The 22,866-nt window shown below is 44.1% G+C and overlaps 2 protein-coding genes across 3 annotated transcripts in view; one reads left to right on the top strand and one right to left on the bottom strand.

The window, feature by feature from the left end:
* Positions 1-627: 627 nt before the first annotated feature.
* si:ch211-11n16.2 (zinc finger FYVE domain-containing protein 1) lies at positions 628-10,182 on the bottom strand. Of its 2 annotated transcripts, none has more exons than XM_020644385.3 (12): positions 9,961-10,182; positions 7,905-8,186; positions 6,723-6,945; positions 6,396-6,613; positions 6,168-6,274; positions 5,445-5,553; positions 4,467-4,564; positions 4,256-4,373; positions 3,456-3,626; positions 3,147-3,333; positions 2,917-3,015; positions 628-2,224 (listed from the first exon to the last, which is right to left on the bottom strand). In XM_020644385.3, the coding sequence occupies exons 1-12, from the start codon at positions 10,066-10,068 to the stop codon at positions 1,992-1,994; spliced, it is 1,953 nt and encodes a 650-aa protein (XP_020500041.1). In that variant the 5' UTR covers positions 10,069-10,182; the 3' UTR covers positions 628-1,991. The 2 variants fall into 2 exon arrangements, with proteins under 2 accessions (XP_020500041.1, XP_065816006.1); XM_065959934.1 differs by lacking the exon at positions 9,961-10,182 and adding an exon at positions 8,451-8,861.
* A 1,993-nt stretch (positions 10,183-12,175) lies between these two features.
* dpf1 (double PHD fingers 1) overlaps positions 12,176-22,866 on the top strand; it is a 53,671-nt gene continuing 42,980 nt past the window's right edge. The window contains 2 exon segments of the mRNA XM_020644369.3: positions 12,176-12,190; positions 12,192-12,382. Of these exon segments, the coding sequence (XP_020500025.3) occupies positions 12,176-12,190; positions 12,192-12,382 (206 nt within the window).

Below are 22,866 nucleotides of genomic sequence, written 5' to 3'. Positions count from 1 at the left end.
GTTGTGAAGTGCAAACAAACCATCTGGTGGCGGCCTGGGAGGGAGAGGAGAGACTCAAGTTTACCCACCTAACTTAAGGCCTTCCTGACTCCGCCTAGTCTGCCAAGCCAGGAAGCCAAACAAACCCAAACACATGCAGACAGAGGGCAGGACGTCTCACCTTCACACCCATTTCTGATTAGAATAAAATAAATGGATTATTTTCTTCTAACGTGAAGCACAAGAAGCGAGCTGTTAGAATCATAACCGATGTGAATCTTTTGCATAAAAATGTGATAATGAGAGTTTTGCAAACACCATCCCTCCACCCACAGAAGCCTTCAGAAAATGACTCTGATAACAAGAGATGCTTTCATCATTCATATGTGGTGTAAATTAATTCAAACATTATATTAAATAGTCACCAAATTTCTCATCATTTTTGTGATTTTATTGAATTTGCTAATTTTTCAGTTTCCAAATATTAACTTTAGCCTCACAGTTTAATACTCTGCTGCAAATAAAGCATCAAGTCGTCATGAGGAGGAGATTATACTTTAGATTTTGATGAGCCTTGATTTATGAACGAGATAAAAACTGATTGTCAGTTACTACTTTTTAGTGAGAAAAAAAAAGAAGAAAAGAAAATGACAGATAAAACAGAGTTTATGTATCCAGTCTGCTGTGGAGAAAGTTTCATTTTTACATCGACATTTATACAATGAAGACTTACATGAAGAGAGCTTTCAGAAAGAACACACGCTCTACAATAACCGGAGGAAAAGTGCATCTACTTTCGAACAAATCTTTGTCCATACATTGGAATGTCTATAACTTGTGCTACACATTTTCTGACACTATCGATCTCACCATATTGTAAATGCAGCGGTTAAAGGCAGGGTGGGTCATTTCCTCCAGATCCATGTTTTAAGATTTTGGTTGAAATTGTCTTTAGCTCCTGACAGAAATTAATAACTCATGTTCTCTGAAAAAGGAGCAAAGAAAATCCGTCATCTGTAGCGGTTGTAAACCTGTAAAAACTTCAACCAATGTCTGCCACGAGGTACCAAACACACACCTCCCTGTCTCCCTGCTCGTTCTCTACCCCTTGCGTGCTCTAGCCCACACTTCAAGCATGAGCTGAGGTCCGCTTCTGGAGCAACGGCGCTCATGCATGTAAGTGAGTGGGCGTGGCTTTTGAGGGAGCACAGAGGGGAGGGGGTGGGTGTAGACGGAGCACTGAGGGAATGCTACTTTCAAAATCATGCTAGTTTTTGAAAATGACCAACCCTGCCTTTAAGAGTTATGTGAGAGGCTGTAAATTGATAATCTTAACACTCCTGGTACAGACGGATTTAAGTTCCCCCGACTGCAAATCTTACGTAGCAGCTACAGCAATAGGAGTCAAGATTCCCATGAAGGCACACTCTGAAGCTTGTGTTTGTTCGTCTTGCAACTCTCTCCGTCTGGAGTCACACGGGGGGCAACAAACAAGAGTATTTTTCTTTGTCTGTGAGGAGGACAGTAACAAAGAAAGCTCTGCACAGTGTCTACTTCTGTGAAGGCTCTGCTTCCACCATGTGTGGGTTCACATCGACTACACATTAGTGACATCACCCGCCCTTTAATCCCTTTGTTGTTTTTACCTTTGAATCTATTTTATGTATGGACTAAAACATTTCGCTCTGTTTGTCTGCAGCGAAAAAACAAGCCAGAGGAGTCAGATGTCACAAGAGAGGAGGATTTTACGATCATGTAAAATGTCTCTTCATGTCAGTTCAAATCAAAGGTTTTAGGAAGGCAGATAAAACTGAAAGTTGATCCTTGTGGTCAGCACTTCTAAAGCGACGGGAGGTGGACTAGTTTAAGCTTAAAAACCACGGCGGATCCACTTCCACAGATTGAATCCTCCTTGTTTCGCAGTGTGACCAGGATTCACAGCGTCTTTGTGGATCATCTGAGGAAGACCGAGTGCACTTGAGAGTAGTTTTTTTTTTTTAATCTGAAAGACTTCACAGACTGTCTGTGCGGGCGTGGCAGCCGTCACACACTCGGACCGGGTGGTCCCAGCCTCGGGACGGGACAGGCCTGATGTGTGTGGAGCAGGGGCCGCACACCCCCTGTCCACAGGCCCTGCAGTGGTGCTTGGACATGGCCGGAGTGAAGGTCTTGGAGCACTGGTGGCACTGTGTGATGTCCTGGTCTGGCACCCAGTAGTCTGGTCGAGCCACATCTTTCACAAAACCTGAAGGGAATGAAAGGAACAACAACTATAAATATAACAGATTAAAGAGGACATAATATACCCCTTCTCCTCCTTTTCAAACAGTCCCCTGTGGTCTAAATGAAACATCTGTGCTGTGCTTTGGTCAAAATATAACATGAATCAAGCACCAGAGGAGGTTTGTGACCCTGTATAAACCAGCTCTCTCAGAACGCTCCGTTTTGGTGTGTTTGTCTCTTTAAATGCAATGCAGTTTTCCCGGTAGATATCACTCCTCTGTAGCAAGAATAAAAAGGGCCGACCTGCGCAAATGTTTTGCTCTAGGCTGGGGTTGGAGTCCATGAGTGGAGATACAAGAGAAGGGTATTTATTTTTACCAGAATCCCACTGTGACATCAAAAGGAGAGCACATTTGAAACGGAGCATTTTTCTCTGTGTTGTAAGACTTATGCAGACCACAAACAAAGGACTTTGTTTTTGTGGGTCATTAGACACTCAGGTTACCCAAATATATGTTCAAAAACACTGTACAAGTGGATTTTTCATAATATGTCCCCTTTAAAAGGTTCCAGTGGTGATGTCATTAATGAAACAACAGGCCAAATCATATACTTGCACAATACAATTTAATTATTTTTAAAACCATCCGGTAATGTGTAACCAGCTGCTCTGCGCTGTCAGAATGTGTCGTGTTGTAATTCAGCTGCACTCACAGAGTGGGTAGTCCACAGCTGTGGTCACCATATCCAGCGTGGACTGGGCCACCTCTGTCACCCTGCGAGCAATCAGACCTCGAGGCTCCACCTTACACACTAATGGAAAGATGCATGTACATGAGAGAGAGACACTGATAGACAGAACACAAAGATTTTTAGGTTATGATGCAGGTGATCTATTTTAAGTCAACACAATGTTTTGTCTACTCATTCTCCCAGTTTCTCACCCTGGCTGTCAGCTGGCCCCCCTTGTCTGTGGCAGGCCTTACACACCCTGACAGGACCGCTGCCCCAGCCTCTCTCTGGTACGGGCATCCTGTGGCTGGAGCAGGGATGGCAGAAACCCTCACCACATGATCGGCAGTGGTGCTTCCTCTCCGCCTCCGCAAACACTTTCTGACAGCCATGACAGGCCTGAGAAGAGGAGGAGAGAAAGATAAGGTGATCAAAGGTCAGAACTTAATTAACTTAATTTAACTTAACCTGCAGTGTTGTTGTTTTTCTCTAGTTGTTGTGCTTCAGTGCTTCATACTCACAGTGATCTCTGTGTTGGGTCTCCAGTACGGGGGGGCCACCTGGTCAGTGAGCCAGCCGGTGACGGCTTTGGTGGGGCCGGTGCTGTACTCCGACACTGACTGGATCATGTAGTTCATCCCGTCCAGGACCATCTGAGCAGCGTTCTGATGCGTGGACAGGAAAGTATCGGACTGAGAGGAAAACGAGGGAGGAAACACAGAACAGAACAGTCAACTGAGTTTTTGAGTCAACAAGTGAAAACGTTTGCTACAAGAGAAAGCAATGAGAGACAGACTGAGGAAATGGGATGAATGGAGAAGTCAGTCATAGAATCACTGTGTCCTCAATGAAGCAGCGATCAATGGAAAGAAGAAACCTCTATTTTAGGAGGGGTACACACTACATGATAATCTGGCCCGATTTTATGCCCAATTCCCCTCGAACAAAGTCAGCAAAGGCCCGACTATCTGATGGATCCAAAGATGATCTAGCCAGATGTTCCTGTGGTGTGAGGTGTGTTTAGAGTTATTTCAACCTCCGCCCCGATTTAAAATAAATTGTAAATTTTGATCAGAAATCCTGATGTGTGAGGAGAACACCGAGGTCGACCGAGCTCAAACTCTGTGGATTGTCAGGTGGAACGAAACAATAGCCAATGAGGAAGCAAGCTGTAAAAATGCTTCTGAATTGCAGCTCAGATGACCTGGTTTGACCTCGATGAACAGGGAAGTGCGTTAACAATAAAACTAAATCTAATCAGCTGACCAAGAAATCATTTAAGTTCTGAACCTGTCGAAGAGGAGGAGCGTGGAGTACTCACCCCCTCCCAAACATGCTTGACCTCAGATCGCACCACGCCGCTCTCAGGGTCCTGGTTTCCCACCCAGTACTGTCGGCTGCGGTAGATAACACCACAGCTAGCGCACTCCAACACATAGCTGGGAGAGATGGAGAGACAGTACGAGATGATTGGATGAAAGGCAACTGACACGTGTGTGTGTGTGGAGGGGGGGTGGGGTGTATCTACCTACCCTGACCAGGCGTACTTGGCGAGTCCAAACCACGGGTTGTCAGAGGAAGCTGACGTCTTGGGGACAACGATCACCTCTCTGCCCCCCTCATAGCACCTCTGTCAACATAAAACAAAGACACAGATATTTATAAAGAAGACTCCAGGCCTGCCTCTGTGAAATCATCAATTCAAATCATCATTAGTTCAGAAGACCCTCTTTGTTTTGCCTCAGGAGGATCCTGGTTTCCCATCCAGTACCGCCAGACCGGGACTGGGATCGTCTCCTACTGTGAGGTGCATGTGTGAACAACCAGATCATAAGGTCTTCAGGGGCAGGACTTCTGAAGTTTTGGGGTGGTTTTTAGGGGTTCACTGTCCCTAAAGGTGACTGAGACTTTGCCGTTTGGGCCCCACAGCTGTTGAACTTCCTGCCTGGAGATCTCAGGCAGGTAAACTCAGTGTCCTCTTTTAAAACTCTTAACACTCACTTTAAATGTGTGGCTTTGTTGGACTTCAACCATGTTTATTTTTTTTGACATATTGGGTTTTGAATCTATGTTTGGAGTCATATTTATCTGTGTATTTGCTTATATGCATGCGTCTTATTTGCTGTTACTGAAGTGTTAATGTCTAAGGAGCAACATTGTGTTAGAATTTTGAGTGCAGATAGCCTGGCGGTTATGTTGCAAGCCCCATGTGCAGAGGCTAAAGTCCTCATCACAGTGGCTGTGGGTTCGAATCCGACCTCGGCTCTTTGCAGCATGTCGTCCCCCTCTGTGTCTCTCCTTCGGTCTTTGACTGAGCTCTTTTTTAGGAGTTGTGAGATGAACTTGAGATGACCTTAGCTGTCTTAAAGATCAGTACACAAACGTACACACTACAGGGTACAGGGTGTGTTTATGGGGGCGATGAGCCGAGGAGGAGGGGCCCAGACCACTCATTTTGAATCACAGCTTCATAGTACAAGTCAGAGCAGCTGGTGTCAGGAGTCACTCACCTTACAGATTAGGACTTTGTTGTTATACTGGTGTGCGTACTGGCAAAGTCCATCCGCCATGTGGGGGACTCTGTCTCTCAGATGGTTCATTCCATTTTTACAGCGAATGCTGGAGACAAGACAGACAACCGAAAGTGTCAAAACAACATAACAGAGACAGCTGTATGGTTTCTTAAAATGCCTGAACACGTCTTCAGTGAACCAAAACATCATCAGATTTCAGGCACACTTAAAGGCAGGGTTGGTCATTTTCAAAAACTAGCATGATTTTGAAAGTAGCATTCCCTCAGTGCTCCGTCTGCACCCACCCCCTCCCCTCTGTGCTCCCTCAAAGGCCACACCCCCTCACTTACATGCACAAGCGCTTAAGTCCAGAAGCGGACCTCAGCTCATGATTTGATTGTGGGTTAGTGCATGCAAGGGGTAGAGAACGAGCAGGGAGACAGGGATGCATCTGATTGGTTCATCAGATTGGTATCTCGTGGCAGACATTGGTTGAAGTTTTTACAGACTTACAAACTGCTACAGATGACAGATTTTCTTCGTTCCTTTTTCAAAGCACATGAGTTATTAATTTCTGTCAGGACCTAAAGACAATTTGAACCAAAATCTTAAGTGGATCTGGAGAAAATTACCAACCCTGCCTTTAAGTGACATGAGAGTGAAACCGAAGACATAAAATAGTGAGTTCCTGCTCACAATTGTTTTTGTCTCTTGACTTACTTGCAGCTCAGGCAGACAGCAGAGCAGGTGAAGTACTCGTCGGGGAAGAAAGAATACAGGGTCATCTTGTCGTCGGACAGTTCCCCACAGAAACGATCACTCAGCGCCTAAGGAAAAAAGGTAAAGGGAAGATGAAGGAAAATATGAGTAGAGACAATCACATCAACTCAAACAAGGAGCAAAGCTTACTTTAAAGTCTATTTGAGAGGGTATTGGTTCACCACTTACCTCCAGAGCGTGAAACACTATCCCAGGCTGCCGTGGGGAGCGAGTGTGAGTGTTCTTTACTTGCTGCCTTACGGCTTCCAGCAGTCTGCTGTAATCAGTGGGAGGTGTAATTGTCTGGGTGCCCACATACTGCACAGAGCTGAAGGCCTCCGTCCCCAAGCCCAGGTCATGAAAACGTTTCTGCAGCAGTGTGTCGGAGTGCCCGGCCACCTTAGAATCTGCAAAGAAAAGGAAAGCAGGTGAATCCTAGTGGGACAGTTAATGCATCAAAGGGCATCTTGGAAAAGGCTAAAGGATAAATGCATGCTGGTTATTTTTCTCCCCTACCATAACCAAGCAGCTGAGTGTGTGTCGTCTCCTGGAAGATGATGACTGCAGGCCCAAGAGAAGACAGCGGCACATCCAGTCCACAACGGCTGGAGAGCGCCCTGAGCTCCGGGGTGAAGTGCTTCAGGTAGGCGCCCGAGGCACTGCTCAGGAACAGGAACATGTCGTTGTGGAGGCGTTCTGCTCGCGTGCGATACACGACTATATCAGACACCGCCAACACCTGGAGAGGTAGGGAAAAAAACAAACAGGACATATAGATGTAGGAGTGCAAAGGCAATAAAAACATGGAAATGATGCTTTATCATGAACAGAGAATTCTACATCCAGTGATGTTTACATGGACACAATTAATCGGAATAAAAGCTTGATTCATGTGAAAATGTCAACCAGAAGAGACTGATCCAATCCGGCTCTTTCTGGAAGAAAATAATGTCATTCCATCGAGAGTTTATGCCGATCATTGTTCAAATCAATGTCCATGTACATACTTTGCGTCTTCCTGGTTGAAGTAAATCTATTGTCACTGCACATGTCTGAAGGTCCTGCAGCCCCGCAGTCTTGTCCTTTTTTATTGATTGCGGGGCAATTATGTAGCCTACTGCTGAGCTTGCAACTTAATGAAGAGAAGAAGAAAAAATAAAGAAAAAGGTCAAATAAAATACAAACATCTAAAGTCGCAGACATGCGAGAGGAGGAGAATTAAATCTCCGTTGCACAGCGAGGGGGAAAATGTAGGAGCAACTTCTGGAGACATGCCGCCATGGCTGTGTTTGTTTACATCACAGGGAGAGTAAAGTTGCACGGTGACTCTGGCGTGATAACTAGAACTAAACCAAAAACAATAATTGGAAATATACAGTATATATAGCGGGGATTGAGTTTCGCTTGAAATGGATCACACGTCGAATAAAAACTTTGATACACCCTCGTTGACAGAAACACGTCGGCTACCTGATGTACAGGAAGGAGCAGATAATTTTTCCAGATCAGACCAGCAGGACCGCTATGTGCATGTCATAATGGTTTCCTTCTGATTAAATGCTTGATGCATGCATCATAATTAAATCACATTTATTTAGCGTCCATGAAAACAGTGAAGTTGGAATCCTCAATCAGAATGATTTTGATTGGATGAAGTAATTGTGTACATGTAAACAAAGCTACTGACACTTTAATTACCTTCAGCAGCAGCCTCATCCTCTGGTTCTGATTGGCTGCAGCCCCCAGCAGGCCTTCTGTATCCAGTGCGAGCAGACTGAGAGTAGGGTCATACGCTGCCCACACTCCCACTGTGCAGGAGCTGGGGGACTTGGAGGTGTAGAATACACTCTCGCCATCAAATAGGATGTTGTTGAGCGTGTGGGACTTGCCATCACCCGTGTTGCCAAAGATGGAGAGGACCTTGACTCCTTCCACGTCTCCACAGCCCAGCTTGTCCAAAAACTGGGACTCATCGCGGACCTGTAGGGGGGAACACCAAACCAATAGCCTTTAGAGGCAGAGGATGCTGAGCAGTCTTAAACAGATACACAATCTTATCACTGGCGCCATGACAGGGACGCTGGAAGTCAGATTCAGTTTGGGCCGCTGAGTCTTTCTTTATGATGACGTCATACTTTCTGGAAATTCCTCTTAAATTAATTTATTCAAATGTTCAGGATTATTAATACTTGCAACAGATCATCCCGCCTTAACAACATTTTTACACTTCAAAAGACAACAAACCTCACACTATAATCTCATACGTTGGAAGCACAGACTGGTTTTGACAGCATCAGTATGAGACTACAGTCTGCAGGGTTCAAACTTGAGCTTCATTAGAACAGATGATCAATTCAAATTCTTGTTTTCCAGTCCCTCCACCTCTCCCTTCCTCTCACGGTGCGGACCCTTTTCACTGAGATAGAAAAAGAGATAGTGCAAGTTTGTCCAATTTTGGCATTCTGGCTAGGGCGCACAATCGCCTGTGTTCAGTTCAGACAACAAAGCCCAAGCTTGTTAATTAAGGCGTTGTTGTTCAGGACAAAAAAAAGCCTTAATTAACAAGCTTAATTAAGGGCAGAATGCTACAACATGTTTTTTTATTTATCAAAATTGCGAATTTTCAGGCGACCCCATTTGAATTCATGGGACCCCAAGGTTGGGAAAGCCTGAGCTAAGCAAAAGAAAAGAACTAGGTCACCCATGTTGTACCATCTCTGAGACAATACTCAGCCTGGAAAACATTTCACTGTAGGATTAAGTTTCCTTACCAACCAATCAGGGTAAGGGTCAGTATGTCATTGTGAGGTCACGCACCAGGGAGGGGACACAGGTTGTTTTTTTCTTCAAACAGGTCAATGAGATGCAGTGTGAAATGTTTGTTCGTCTGCTTTGACAAAAAAAGTGATTCTCGACTTGACATTGAACGCATCAGCGGCCATTTGTTACAAGTAAGCATTTCTTTTAAGATAAGACAAGATATCCTTTATTCATCCCAGCAGGGAAATGTAGGTGTTCCAGCAGCCAGCATACATACAAACACACAACACAAAACATATATACATACATATCCCACCCATGTAAAAAAACATGAGCCCACAATACATATCCAGGATATAAAAGTGGTATGGATGGTCCATGTGCATAAGTAGCTGTTACTCATAGATAACAGTATAAAATAGTAGCTCTGCCTGTGCATAGTATGATAGATAAACAAAGAATTATTATAAAAAAGCAGTCAAGATTGCAAATATACAAGTGCAAAATACAGTTTGATATATGCAGCTCAGGCTAAAGTTTAAAAGTCTTCTGTCCTCACTTAAAGGGGAGTCGTTTTGTTTGTTTTGTTTGTTTTGCAGAACAGAACAGCTTTTCTTATAACCACCATAACAAATCTCAAATAAAGTCTGCGTTCATCAACAATGAGCTTCTGGGCTGGAGATAAATAATGTTTATCAGCCTACACTTTGTACTGCAGTAAAAACAACAACACAATGAAAGGTTGACTCCCTGTGGGTCAGCTGGGCTCTATGACTCATCCGGGACTTTCCCCAATAAGAACCCACTCTGCTGCTGTCTTTAAGACGGTATGAGACATTGTTTGTAACATGTATTTAAGTAAACAAGATGAAACATCCTCTAGCATCACTGACACCAGTTGGTTAATGGCCTTTAATAAAACGTGTTTTCTCATTACTTCCTCAAGCACAGCGGCTACATGTTAGCATAGCGGCTACATGTTAGCTAACTTTACCTGGAGGTTTTCTTGTTCATCCACGAGCAGGAAGCTCCGGACACACTCCTCGGCCTTCATTGGACTGCTCGTTATACTCTCACCTTTGTTAAGCAATATTTCTGACATGTTGGATCAGTTAGGATCCAGTTATTGTACCGTATTTGTGACGGCGAAAACGAAAGTTGATCATGACTCCTGATTGACAGTCGCTGACAACAACAGCGCGTGTACTGCTAGCGCTGTGGGAGGAGCTAAGACGGCACGTAAACAGTGACGTAAAGACGTACTGTATCTACGTGTAGTCCGCCACTTCAGCACCACCCTGTGGTTAAAATGGAGAATGCAACAGAGCCTGCCATTCAACAAATTTCACTCAACCAGGGGGACAATAAAGCATAAAATAAGATGATTCCATCAGGCACCTGTCAATCATGTTTGTGTTCTGTAATTAAAGCTTAAATACATTATCTAAAATGATGCCATATTATATTTATTCTGTAGTACATATTTTGAAATAGGAAGTTGTGCAAAATCAGGGTAATGTCAAGCATGGTGAATGGAAACCATAACTCACAAATCTACAAAAAAGGTGAAATACGAGCTAAAAGGGAACCAGAGCTGTACCCAATGTTAATTGTTGTGTGTTAAATTTCTATTTATAGATTTTTTGTATTGTCATATTGTGGCATATGCATGTTGATGTATATTAACTCATATAGTGTTATGTGGTTTTATGTTATTGGATGTTGCATATTTATACTCTGTTTACCCAAAGGGCCCAGCTAGGGACACGAGTTGGACATAAGCAATAGCTGTAAACTCCACATGCAGCACATCAGTTTCATGCTTTGTACTGAAACTATGTTGAATTGCATCATCCCTATTAAAGTATTAAATTCAGTCTCTCAATCAAAGCAACACACACAGAATCAAAGTTTCCTTTTAACTGTTCGTGGAGCTCTAACATGGTAGTGCTGCTACGCTAGAGCTCCTTGCTAATGTTCATTAAATATTTGTTAGCACAGATCTATAAATATCACATGTCACTGAATGGCTTCAGAGCGGCGCCACTGCTGCTAACATGACAAAGAGGAAGAAATTCCAGCATTGCTGCTCTTTACAGTCCTGGCAGAGCTCTTGCCTTGCTTCCTTCCCTCCCTTCCTTCCTTTCTTCCTTCCTTCCTTTCCTTCCTTAAGTATACGGTATAACCTTAACGCAGGGGACAGTTTGAAGAGACAATAATTGTTGAAATCAGCTACAGTCCATCACAACTTTATACATGGAACAATTATACGATTCAAGATAAAGCCCGCAGCAGGGAGATAAAGCTGTTGGGAAGGAATTAATGAAGGAATCAAGGAAGGAAGGGAATAAAGGACGTATGGCTGAGGAGATTGGAAAGGGTCCCAGTCTTTTTTCAGAGCTCAACCATGAGAGACAAATGTCTGAAAGAATCAATTATAGGCCTACTCCCAACCCATCGCCCCTGATTAATGAATAATTAAAGCTGCTCTGTGCAGGGCTATGGCATAGATAATATAAGATTAAACATGGGTCCAATAACATGACACCACTAATGTGAGGTTATGACGATGTTGTGTCGCTGTTAATTTGCAATAAAATGCATAGTATAAACTTATTACTGTGATTTGTAGAAATTAGAATTTAACTTTTCTCAAACTCAATATTGTTAAACCTTCATATTTTCATATTTGGGGGGAATTAAGGGAAACCTTTCTGAAAATGTAAGTGTTTATTCGTCCCTCTATGTTGTCCAAATATAAGAGGCACATAGGTGATACCTGGCCCTCACTTTAATACATCTATAGGCCTACTTACCTTCACGTGCTGGCACTACACAAAAATGAAGTTGAAATAACTGGCATGAATCATCAGCCTTGAATTTTAAAAGGTGGTCATTTAATTTATTTATTTGCTATATAGGCCTATTCAATTCCATCATCATCATCTTCATCATCATCATCATCATCCAGTGAAGGAAACGGTGCATGGGATGGTGAACTGGCATCCTCAGACAGTCGACAGTCCTGCAAAAAGCCTGACATATCTGTAGACATTTTTTTATTTTTTATTTTAAAGATATATAAATAAATTGGGAACTGGGGGGGGGGGGGGGGGGGCTTTGCCCTTACAAGTCCAAGGCGGGACTGTGGTCCACTTTCACCGCCATCCCCGCTGGTATTTGTAGTGCGACCCTCCTCGGCATGTGTCATGTTGACATGCGTAAAAAACTACACTTCCCCAAAGCTGTCACAGAGCGCTCCCGCCTCCCATTGGCTGCCCGCTCCAGCCGCAGCCCCAGAGAATGAATGAAATTGAAATAGCTGCTACATTACATGTACAATACCGGGCTCTGCAGTGTTGCATTCTATCATACTATATCAAAATGGCCACAGCGGTACAGAACCCCCTCAAATCGTAAGTACATCACATTTCCTGTTCGTTTGCGCTTTTTGTATTTGTGCATGCTGTCAGTGCAGTTTAAGACCCTTTAATTCCCTGATATTTATCAGCATGGCTACAGACACATCTATACATACGATACAGAAAGCAGGGATAATGTCAGCGGATGCGAACCAGCCCTGAAGAAAAGTTACATTTAAAGCTATCGGGGCTTTCTGCTTTTTGGCACGAGGGGATTATTGTGCGCTCCGATGCAATTCATATAATCATTTCCCCGAGCCAACAGCAGCGTGTGTGCAGGGATATGGAGGAATGCTGGAGGTAGATTTGGGTGACCCGGTATGTCCCTTGCCAGTGTAGCCAGCCAAGATCACGGTCAAAGCCGGACTGGAGAGGCAGGTCTGGCCGGGAGGCAGGGAGCTCAGATGGCTTTACAGTACCTGTGTGTGCACATTTTTTGGATAGCATGGGGGTAAACAGGTAGGCAGAATGAGGCTCGGCGCTCGCGTTTAAGGCTGCAGTGTTACCTTTACTGCCGGACCTTTTCTAAAATATATACGCTGAGGTAAATACGCCGCTGTAACGGCATCAACTCCGAGACTTGCTTTCATTTTCGGCGCCTGTAAGAAAGGCTGTGTAAAATATGAATTGGCGTTTTAAAGTCAACGTGCATTTCCCCGGATAATGATTTCAACATACGCGTATTTAAACGGAAGGATTTCCCGTGAAGTTTCTCTTGTAATCATTCCTTTGTGCAGGATTTTTTTGGGGGCTCTTTTTGTTTTTCTGAGACTGCTTTCAGCGGAATGCAGACGCCTGCTGCCCGCCTGGGCTCCCGGCCAAAAAGGTGGCTGATGTGCGTCTGTCAGCGGGTACTTATACAGATCTAGCCGTGAACGAAAGAAAGCCCCACAATAACTCCAACATAAACATACAACCGATGAGTGTCTAAGCACTGTGAAGACCCAGCTTAGACAGTTTGAAACAAAGAAAAGTCAGAGACCTGTGTGCAAATACAGGGCATGCGAATCAGATGCAGCACAGGTTTCACCTGAGCAGGGATGGGATACAGACTGCCTGCCTGCTTCTCCGTCTGTCTGTCTCTCTGTCTGTCTGTGTGACTGTCTGTCTGTCAGCCTCTCTGAGAGGCAGACACAGGCGACATTTTTGTGCAATTTCATGAACGACTGGCCTGTACGTGCCTGCTTTGAAGAGCACTTCACAGGAGAGAGGAACCAGGAGCTGGTGCTGATTGGGAAAGTGTGCGCTGCACTGATTGAGAGTGATGCTATTTCAGTGTGTCAGCCAGATGCATTTCCTCACACTGTAGCACACCTACAATAATAGAGAAGTAAAGCTGTATAAATACTATCTTTACTGTTTTAATATGCTTGTATCATGTAATGTTGGGCGCTGATGGGACAGTGAATGGACTGGTGAACTGGACGGAGGCTGTGACGTGGGACCTTTGAGCTCGGAGCTGTCTCTCCACTCCTCATCCTCCTACTCTACTCCATGGGATGCTCATCCAAGCAGAGCACAAGAGGGTCCAGATTGCTCCCAGAGGCCTTCTCTGACACCATGTCAAGAGGATTAAATTGACTGATTTGCATGGAATACATATAGATGGGCTACCATGGACAGAGTGCGAGGCCAGGTTGGGATTTTGCTAACAGGGAAGAATTGAGAAGGAGTAAAAGAAGTTGAAAGTGATTGGTTAAAAAGAGGCTCAGGGGCATAATGAACAGTGTCCAACTAGTCACTGGTTACAGTTAAAGGAAAAAGGAGTCAAGTATAAAGATTCAAACCTGCAGGGATGTTGGCACTAGGTTTCACTCTGGTATCTAACTCTATGTGCTGCATGTATTTATTACACGAGGCCACAGCAATCGGCGCAGCTTTTAACATCTCACCAACTGTATAAATGCCATCGTTACGCCATATGGGTTTAACTACAGTACAGTCTAGTTATTACACTGCGATGGGCTTTTAAAACAAGCCCTGCTAATTAGCATGTCTGCAAACAAACTTGTTATCAGGGGCTTAAAGATTGCAGTAAAATGGGCCAAACGTTTGGACATTTGCGAATCAGTGTCGGCTCCTATAGAGCGGCTGGTTTTGTGCCTGTTTGGTCTTAAACATTTGTTGAATCAGAGCAGAAGAAAATACTGAAAACTCAGTGGATGTTAATTCTGTGGGAAGCATGTACAGTTGTTGCTCACTGCCTGGACGATTGCGAGAGGGATTTGCAGTGTTTAGTGCAGTGGGAAAGCCGAATGATAAGTGTGTGAGTGTGCATGTGGAAGTACAGTGGAGGGTTCATCCGTGTGCGAAGGCAAATCAGTGGAGGAGAGCAGCCAGCTTCAATCTACTGGGCATTTCCCTACCAGCCCTCACTCCTTCTGTCTCTCTGCTGGATTAGAGACCTGCTTAATCTCTCTTTCTCTCCCACTTCTCTGCTCCGCTCTCCCTCTCTCCTCTTCTTTTTTCCCCCTCTCTGTCCTCCTATCACCCCTGCTTCCCCCCCCTGTCCTCCACTTTCCCTCCCTCCTTCTTCATCAATTTCTCCATCCATCACTCTCTTTTCACCATCACCCTTTTGTTCAGCCATTTCCTCTCTGTTTCGCATGCTCTCTCTCCGTTTTCCATTTTCCTTCTCTTGCAGTCCTCCAACCATCTGAGCCCTCCAAGTCACTTACCCTCACCTCACACTACTCCCCCCCCCCCCCCCCCCCCCAACCCCCACCATCATGCTTCTGTACATTGTGAACCAAAGCCTGTCAGCACTTAAATATTCAGCAGAAAGTAGTGAAGGAATTCCCTTTGTTTATGCTCTGTTTATCCTTTTACATTTTTCTAGAAAGCCTATTCATTAGAATTATTTTGGATGCATTTTCTGTATTGGACTGGAAAAATGTTGTTTATAGTCCACGGCTCTCCCCAAATTATACGATTTTCCCATTTGTGGCATCACAGAGTGTGAAAATAGTAACAAAGAAGGCGCGAAAATCCTACCTTAAAGTTGTTGCATGCAATTCTGATGGTCCAGAATGACAAAGTAGACGATTCAATTCATAAATATTTGAGTATTTTTGTGTTTTGAGTCAGAATTTGACTTCAAGCACAGGTGTCCAAATTCATCAACATGTCACTTGATGTGGCGTATATTTCAGTGTTATTACTTCCTTGTGCAAGTAAGGGAGGAGATGTAGATAATAGTGTGCGGTGCTATTGTGGCAGAGAGCCTATATAATATTATTTCTGCCCTGCCTGACTGAGCCCAGCTAAATGAGTTCCATGTAATAACCGGCTATGTGTGCAAACAGCCCCACGTGATGGTTGAAAACCACAGCCTGAGCATCCATTTCTAGATCTTTCTCTCTCTTTCAGTCTCTTCCTTTCATTGCCTCACTCGCTCATTTGTGCGGCATCATCCGTGTGTGGATGGAGATGCAAACACACACGCTCACACACACACACACACACACACACACACACACACACACACACACACACACACACACACACACACACACACAGACTCACAGTGGGAAACACACACACAGTTGTACTCCTTCATTCCCATTTCTTGCAGTTCGTTCTTCGTTCGTATAAGGGAGTAGGCCTGGGGTCTGATGTTTTTAAGGGTATTTCTATTTTCGAGTTATTCCTTTCATCATCCCCTTATTTAGATTTCCATGTGTGTTTTACTTTCTTTTTATTAAGAAGACAGGATGGAGAGAGAGAGAGAGAGTGCAAGAAAGAGAGAGACATAGATAAGTATTTTTAGCTCTATGACCTATTTCTCCAGTGCTACCTAACTGACTGTCAGTCAGCTCCTCTGCTTTGGGACCTTGCGTGACTTCAAACCAGGAAATTTGGAATTTGTAGTTTTTTTAGTTGCAACTTGTAGTCCAAATGCAAAAACGTGTAGTGGGGGAGGGAGTGAATCTCTCCTCTCCTCTCCTCCCCTCCTCTCCTCTCCTCAGCATTGCTTCTTCTCTCTTGTCATTCCCCATTTACATTTCTTCTGGTGTCTTTGCGTGTCCAGTGGATTCCTATCTTGGAGTTGTGGAGGGTGGAGTCAACACAAACCAACGGCTGTTTCCCTCTGCAGCACTTTAATAAGGATGCAGACTGGGGGGGGACTAAGAAAACACACACGCACTGACACACACACACACACACACACACACACACACACACATGCACTCACTCGTGCACATCTAGATTCAGTGGTAGGGAATCCATCGCCATAATAAGAGGCCAAGTGCAGTGGTGATAAATCTCACCTGAAGGAGCTGTTCGGAGGCAGATTGCCTTACCCTGATGTACTGCCCTCAATACCCACTGCAGCTATAGCTATCGAATATATATACACCCACTCACTCGTAGACCAGGACTGCATGCACACAAAAATATATACTCATGCATAAATAGGTATAACTAATTCTGAAAGTGCCTGAATGTGCAGGCGACAACACTGCAACATGCAAGCACACAAACAGAAACATGCACATGCGCAGAGGTCCATGATACACAGTTTTATAGTGACTTCAGGATAACCACACCCAGTGGACGACGAGGGAGACCCACTCAGCAAATAACTCTTCATTACAATCACACACAGAAGGCTACACAAAGTTCTGACAGAAATGACATGATCTGTAGTTTGGCACTTCCTCCTGTCTACCATCCTTACTCTGCCTGTCTGTCTGTCAGATCTCTCCCCATGTTGGAATATGCAAGCAGCCAGTTGCAGATACACACCCACACACATATACACACATGCCCAGATGCATTGCTGTGACAGCAATTCGAGGAAACTGACATTTTCCAGCTGGTCGTGTGGCAGACGTCCACTCCTGCACACACACTGACAAACAGACACACACTCCTGTCTGTCCAGCTGTCTGTCTGACATAGTCACAGTGAATGTGTGGCCCTTTTTGTCTTTGTGACTGACATGCACTCTGCTGCTACACCTATTAGTTTGTCAATACCTGTTCTCCTTAACTCACACTAGAACTGGACTTTTTGTCCATGTGTGTACCTCAATGTGTGAGTCTTAAGGCTTCACACTTTTTGTACAATTTTTACAATAATTTGTGTGTGTGTGTCCATGCATGTGCAGGCTCCGATGTACATCATATATATGTAATGATCTATGTATTCTTCTATGTATTGGATTAAAAAAAATATATAGATTCATGCACAACCCACACACACACACTCATGCACACCCGGACAAATTGGGAGAAAAGAAAAAAAGACTAATCATTTCACTCGGAGTGGAGTGAGAGAGAACGAAAGAGGGAGAATAAATTGAATTGAGGGTGGTAAGGATGGGGGGAGGTGAAGGGGAGGATGAGGAGGAGGAGGGGGGGGGTCGGTAAGGGTGATATTGCATAGTTTAATCTGTTGAGTTCAGCCATGGAAGGGCTTGGAGGGGGGGATGGGGGAAAGGAAGGGGAGGAACAGTACAGTAGTTGGCTGCCTGATATTAGTTCTCCACTCATAGCTCCATAGGCCAGGCTAAACCAATGTGTGTGCGTGTGTGTGTGTGTGTGTGCGTGTGTGTGTGTGTGTGTGTGTGTGTGTGTGTGTGTCTGTGCAAGTAATAGCACAGATGGACAATGGTGGATGAGACAGGTGTGTGGACCAGGTGTACAGACTCCAGTATGTAGGCACAAGTGTTTTAACAGGCTTTAATTTAAACTATACACACATAGCTAACAGCCATGGTCTCAGCTAACACATCTGAAGTGCAGATCATGCCCATACAACCTGCCCTCAGCCCTCATCAAGCCACTTACACGTGGACTACTTAATTTCCTTACAGTTTAATTACCTACTTCCACCCAGCTGGAAACCACCACCGAAATGAAGTCCTTTGTTGGCATTTTGTAATCAAACACTTGTTTTTTTTATCATTTCCTCATATTTCTTCCCAGCTTTTCCAATGATGTAATTTCACCTCTAGGGGGAGCCCTCTGTTTCCATTTTGGTTAGGGGAAGCAGCTAATTGGTGTGGCTAATTGCACTGTAACCAAAAAACGCTGCAGGCTGTGTGTGTGTGTGTTTTAGTGAAGTGTGGAAGCAGCAGCGCTGGACTCAGTGTGTGCTGAAGTGGACTTATTCTGCTGGATGGGACTTGAGGGATCACCCAGAGACTCAGACAATAGCTTACCTTGGGTGGGCTTGGTGGGGTGGCTGTGCTGTTTAGGAAAGCTGTATGTCTGCCGCTGCCTGTGAGGAGCACAAGTGTGTGTGTCTGTATACATGTGTGTGTGCAGCCTCTCGAGAACTTCATATATATGATGCATGTCTGCTGCCTGTCAGGAGCATTGTGTATTAAGTGTGTTTGTGTGTTATCCGTTTTTTCAGTGTTTTCATGGAGCCCTCTCCCTCCCTGCTGTTTGCCTAGCGCAGGCTGAGGCAGACAGCTCAATGTGGGCTTAGGATTCACACACACATACACACACACAAACACTACAAGCCCTTGGCTCTCTCATTGCCTTTCTTCTTCTAGTTTGGTTTAGTGTTCGCAGATGTGTGGTTTGAGGTTCCTGATAAAGTCTATGTTCTGTGTATGCAAAAAGTTACATCTTTGTTTTATTTCAACTTGCATATTTAGCATACCTTCTTTTCTCCTCTTTAATATTTAATATTCACGAGCATGCCATTGTTGCATATGTGGCTGTGTGTGTATGTTCATGCATGCATGTGTACAAGTGTCCTTTCTATTTTTTATGCCCTTGCACAGTGCAGGCCTGATTGTCATTTCCATCATGTCTGCCAGGCGCTTTTGGTAGTCAGCTCTGGTTTGTTGTAGAGTTGGCAGTGTGCCAGGTAATTCCTAAAGCTTCTAGTATATCTCTCTGCACCAGTGAGTCCGTGTGCATCGATAAATGGAAAACAAAGCTGGAATGAACCTGAAAAATAAACAAATTGAAAATACTACACAATGAAAATGACTGGAATGGCAGATTCCGTTTAAACGCTGAATGAAGTCTATAACCACTGTGTTTGTGCAGACTCAGTTTGGAGCTCACTTTATCGACTGTGCGGTCCGCTGATGGGCAGCTTGGTTTCTCTGTGCTTCTCCCTGTGGTTTGTGTTTTCAGTAACTGCTTGGTTGGTAGAACCACAGTAGCCACAAGCAGAAATGTGCAGCTGTGAGAGTTTCCCCTCCACATAGAGGAAAACACTCCGTTAGAATTCATTAGTACCTTATCCTCCATGTCTGTTAAATAAATAGTTTGACCTTTTTATTAGTTTTCTTGCACATGTGATTATGATGATGATAATATGAAGCTACAACGATGACAGTTAGCTTAGCATAAAGCTTAGCAGCAATGGGCTAACTTGACTGTGATTTTGTCTGGTTCTGAATCAGACTGAAATGAATCTTGACGCCACTTTATGACATACAAAAGCAAATTAGACCATCAGCGCCAAGATTGTATATATCTTAATTTTGTCATGTTTGTAACAGCGGAAACTTGACCGGTGTGATTACCGGCAGATACCAAAGGATCTGTATGCGCTGCGTGCCATCTGCAGCGTGCACTCTGGAGCTGATCTCGCCCTCTAGTCAATGTGCTTGTTCCCACTGCACGCGCCGTGGTCTCAGGAGCGAGCAAGCAGCACCACTCCAAATAAGCGCAGAATACGTTTTCACATGCTGCTGCAAGCTCGCGCCAAGCTGAACAGAGAAAACACTACACAGACTCCCGGTCATATAGCCCATCACTTCAACAACATTGTGTGAAAACAGGCACCGAATGATCGGCAAGTCAACCTCAGAAAGACAAAGCAACCTGTTGTTTGCACATTGTTCTCTTTGTTCCCGCGTGATCTTGTAGTTCTCCTGTGATCTTATGAATGCAAACCAAGCTTCCCATGGTCGCACGCTGCTGCGCTTATTGCTTCAGAAACCGACCCAGTGGGACGCGGGTCGTTCAACAGAGCAAAACATCAGCGAAAAAGAAACGCTGAGCACACGGATTCTGTAGAATCTGCAATTTACTCAAGTACTAAAGTTCCCATTGTTGACATCACTCCTTGCGCTTAATGCTGGTATGAAAACAGTTTTGTTAGTTTGGATAAATAGGTTTTTGGTTTTCCACATTTGAACCGTCATAAGCTAAGCTAACTTGCTTAGCTTTAAATTTACTGTACAGTAATGAAGGTGGTATCAACTCGTTCTTTAGCATCTAGGAAAATAAACAATTTAGCAAGTATTTCCCTCTTCGCCCTCTTCATTACATTTTTCAAGTATCAAGTATCTGCTCAGCTGCCACTGTACATCCAGAGTTTAGCTAAGGTGAAGGCTAATGCATGTTTGCCTGTATAACCAAATAGATTTGTGATTACAAAATCTGAGTTTTGGTGCAAATATTAGTTACATTTAATATAAGAAAAATTCAGGACAGTGTCTGTGGCCAAGTGGTTAGTTTGCATGCCCCATGTGCAGAGGCTGTAAATCAATTCAAATCAGGCTGTGGCTCCTTTCCTGCATGTCATTCCTCACTCTTTTTCTCTCGCCGATATCCGACTCTATCCACTGTCTTGTCTCTACAGTAAAGGCATAAAACCCCCCAAAAATAAACCTTTTGTTTTGTGAAAATACGCTCATCACCACATTGGTTTTCACTGAAAGTCATGCTGCTATTTACAGTTATAATTCATCCTCGGCAGACATTGAGCTGCATGTTTTACTTGTGCGACACAATGTCGTCATTATCAGCCTGAGTATTGTGTCCCAAATGTTTTTCTTATTGTGCTGAATGAGTGCACTATATAGTCCACGACAGTGAACATCCTATTGAGGGAGTATAAGGAATGAATGTGAGTTTTCAGATACAACCACATGGTTTAGACAGGCTGTATGCTAGCAGCTTGTGATGACAAAGCCACCTCTACACTGACCTTAATAAAAGATTACTTCATGTATTCCTATGCACAGATTAATAAGGGAGCAAATGAGGAATACATTTATTTTTATATTTTTTCTAATCAGAAGGTTTGTTACTAAAACTCACTGGACAGCTGAGAGTTTCAGTCATGTTTACTGAATTGTAAATGATGCTTCCCCCTTCACTGGACTTAAGAGCTGACTATTATTATGTTAAAAACTGATGTTGAGAGTCTGTTTTTCTCTGCTGGATATTTGAAGCTACATTAGAGCTGCTCAGGTGATAAAATGCGTCTTGGAAACAACAACTGAGGGAATGTTTTCAGGGCGTGACATCTTCTCACACATGCTCATCCGGCTCTGTTATTACAAACGTTTCCACTTTGATTTCTTTTTGTCGTCCCTGCATGTCAATTTTTCTGCTTGCCTCCCCTCCCTCCCTCCTGTCCCTCTCCTTCCACAAGTTTCTTCTTCCAACTTTTCCTTGGCGTATCTCCCCCGCTCAGCCTCCTCCTTCTCGAGTGCCTCAGCTCCTCTCCACTATATATGTTCCTCCAAACAGGCAAACAGTCATGCTGCTCTCTTATCACAATATAACGAGATTGGGAGCAACCAAATTGAAAGAAGCCATTTTCTACAGCTGTCAACTTATTATCGAAGGGGGGACCGACTTATTCCAGTGCCACTGAAGGCAGTGGAGGAGAGGGAGGGATGGAGGTGATGGGAGGGAGTGGGTTTGAAGTGAGAGGAGGTGGAGGGGGTGAGCTGTTTTACATTTTGAATGTTTTCTCTTTTTTCCCAGCTCTGTTTCATTCTCGTCTGGTCATTCATGCAGCCTTGAAGTCCAAGTGTTTTTTTTTTCTAAATTCACCTTGTTCCAACACGTTAGCTTTTAAGGACGTGTGTTTTTGTGAATGTTTGCGAGTGTTTGAGCACCTCTTCTAGTGTTTGAGTGTGTGTTCTCTCTCTTTATGAATATTTATATTCATATTCATATGATTGATTTGCAATTGAGGGAATGGTTTCCTCTCTAGTTTGTCAAAGCTTATGCTGCTACAAACTCTGATTTTCAATCTCAGCATTGAGGTGTTGATTTATTTCTGCAGCGCGGTATCTGACTGGCTGTCTGGCTCTATTATCTGCTGCTTTTCGGCCTCCAATCGTGATCAATTCATTTCTGTGTATTGAAAACTTTCACGGAGGATAACCGGTGCAGCACTAAAGCAAAGTGAAACAGGATGAGAAAAAGTTCTGGTGGTGCATGCCCCAGCCATAAAATACTCTAATCAACATACACACAGCTGACGGCACTCGCTGAGCTGTAGGGAAACATATTCTCTTCAGCAGAAGGCAAGCGGCTCATTCCCAACGACACACTACCAGACATGAGCACAGCATGGCCCACATATTGACGCCACGATCACATCCTTTAAATGTCACACGTCCAGAGCCGGCCCGCGAGGTTGCAGATCTGGTTTAGGAGGTTTTGAAGATGCTGTGCACAAGCTGTCAGAGCGCACAAGCAGCTGCTGGGTCTGATGGTGGAGTCCACTGTCCTGATTTTCATACAGGCCAGCTG

The sequence above is a fragment of the Labrus bergylta genome, chromosome 11 (assembly GCF_963930695.1).
Source record: "Labrus bergylta chromosome 11, fLabBer1.1, whole genome shotgun sequence".
In the NCBI taxonomy this organism is placed as follows: Eukaryota; Metazoa; Chordata; class Actinopteri; order Labriformes; family Labridae; genus Labrus; species Labrus bergylta.
Note: the sequence above shows the minus strand (reverse complement) of the source record. Positions and strands in the feature narration are given on the sequence as shown.

Bases quoted from the DNA above. Each gene is read 5' to 3' on its own strand.
- si:ch211-11n16.2 (XM_020644385.3), bottom strand. From the start codon at position 10,068: ATGTCAGAAATATTGCTTAACAAAGGTGAGAGTATAACGAGCAGTCCA. The intron at 8,187-9,960 runs GTAAAGTTAGCT...TCCCCCCTACAG, and splicing joins ATGAACAAGAAAACCTCCAG to GTCCGCGATGAGTCCCAGTT. The intron at 3,627-4,255 runs GTGAGTACTCCA...TTTTCCTCTCAG, and splicing joins TCAAGCATGTTTGGGAGGGG to TCCGATACTTTCCTGTCCAC.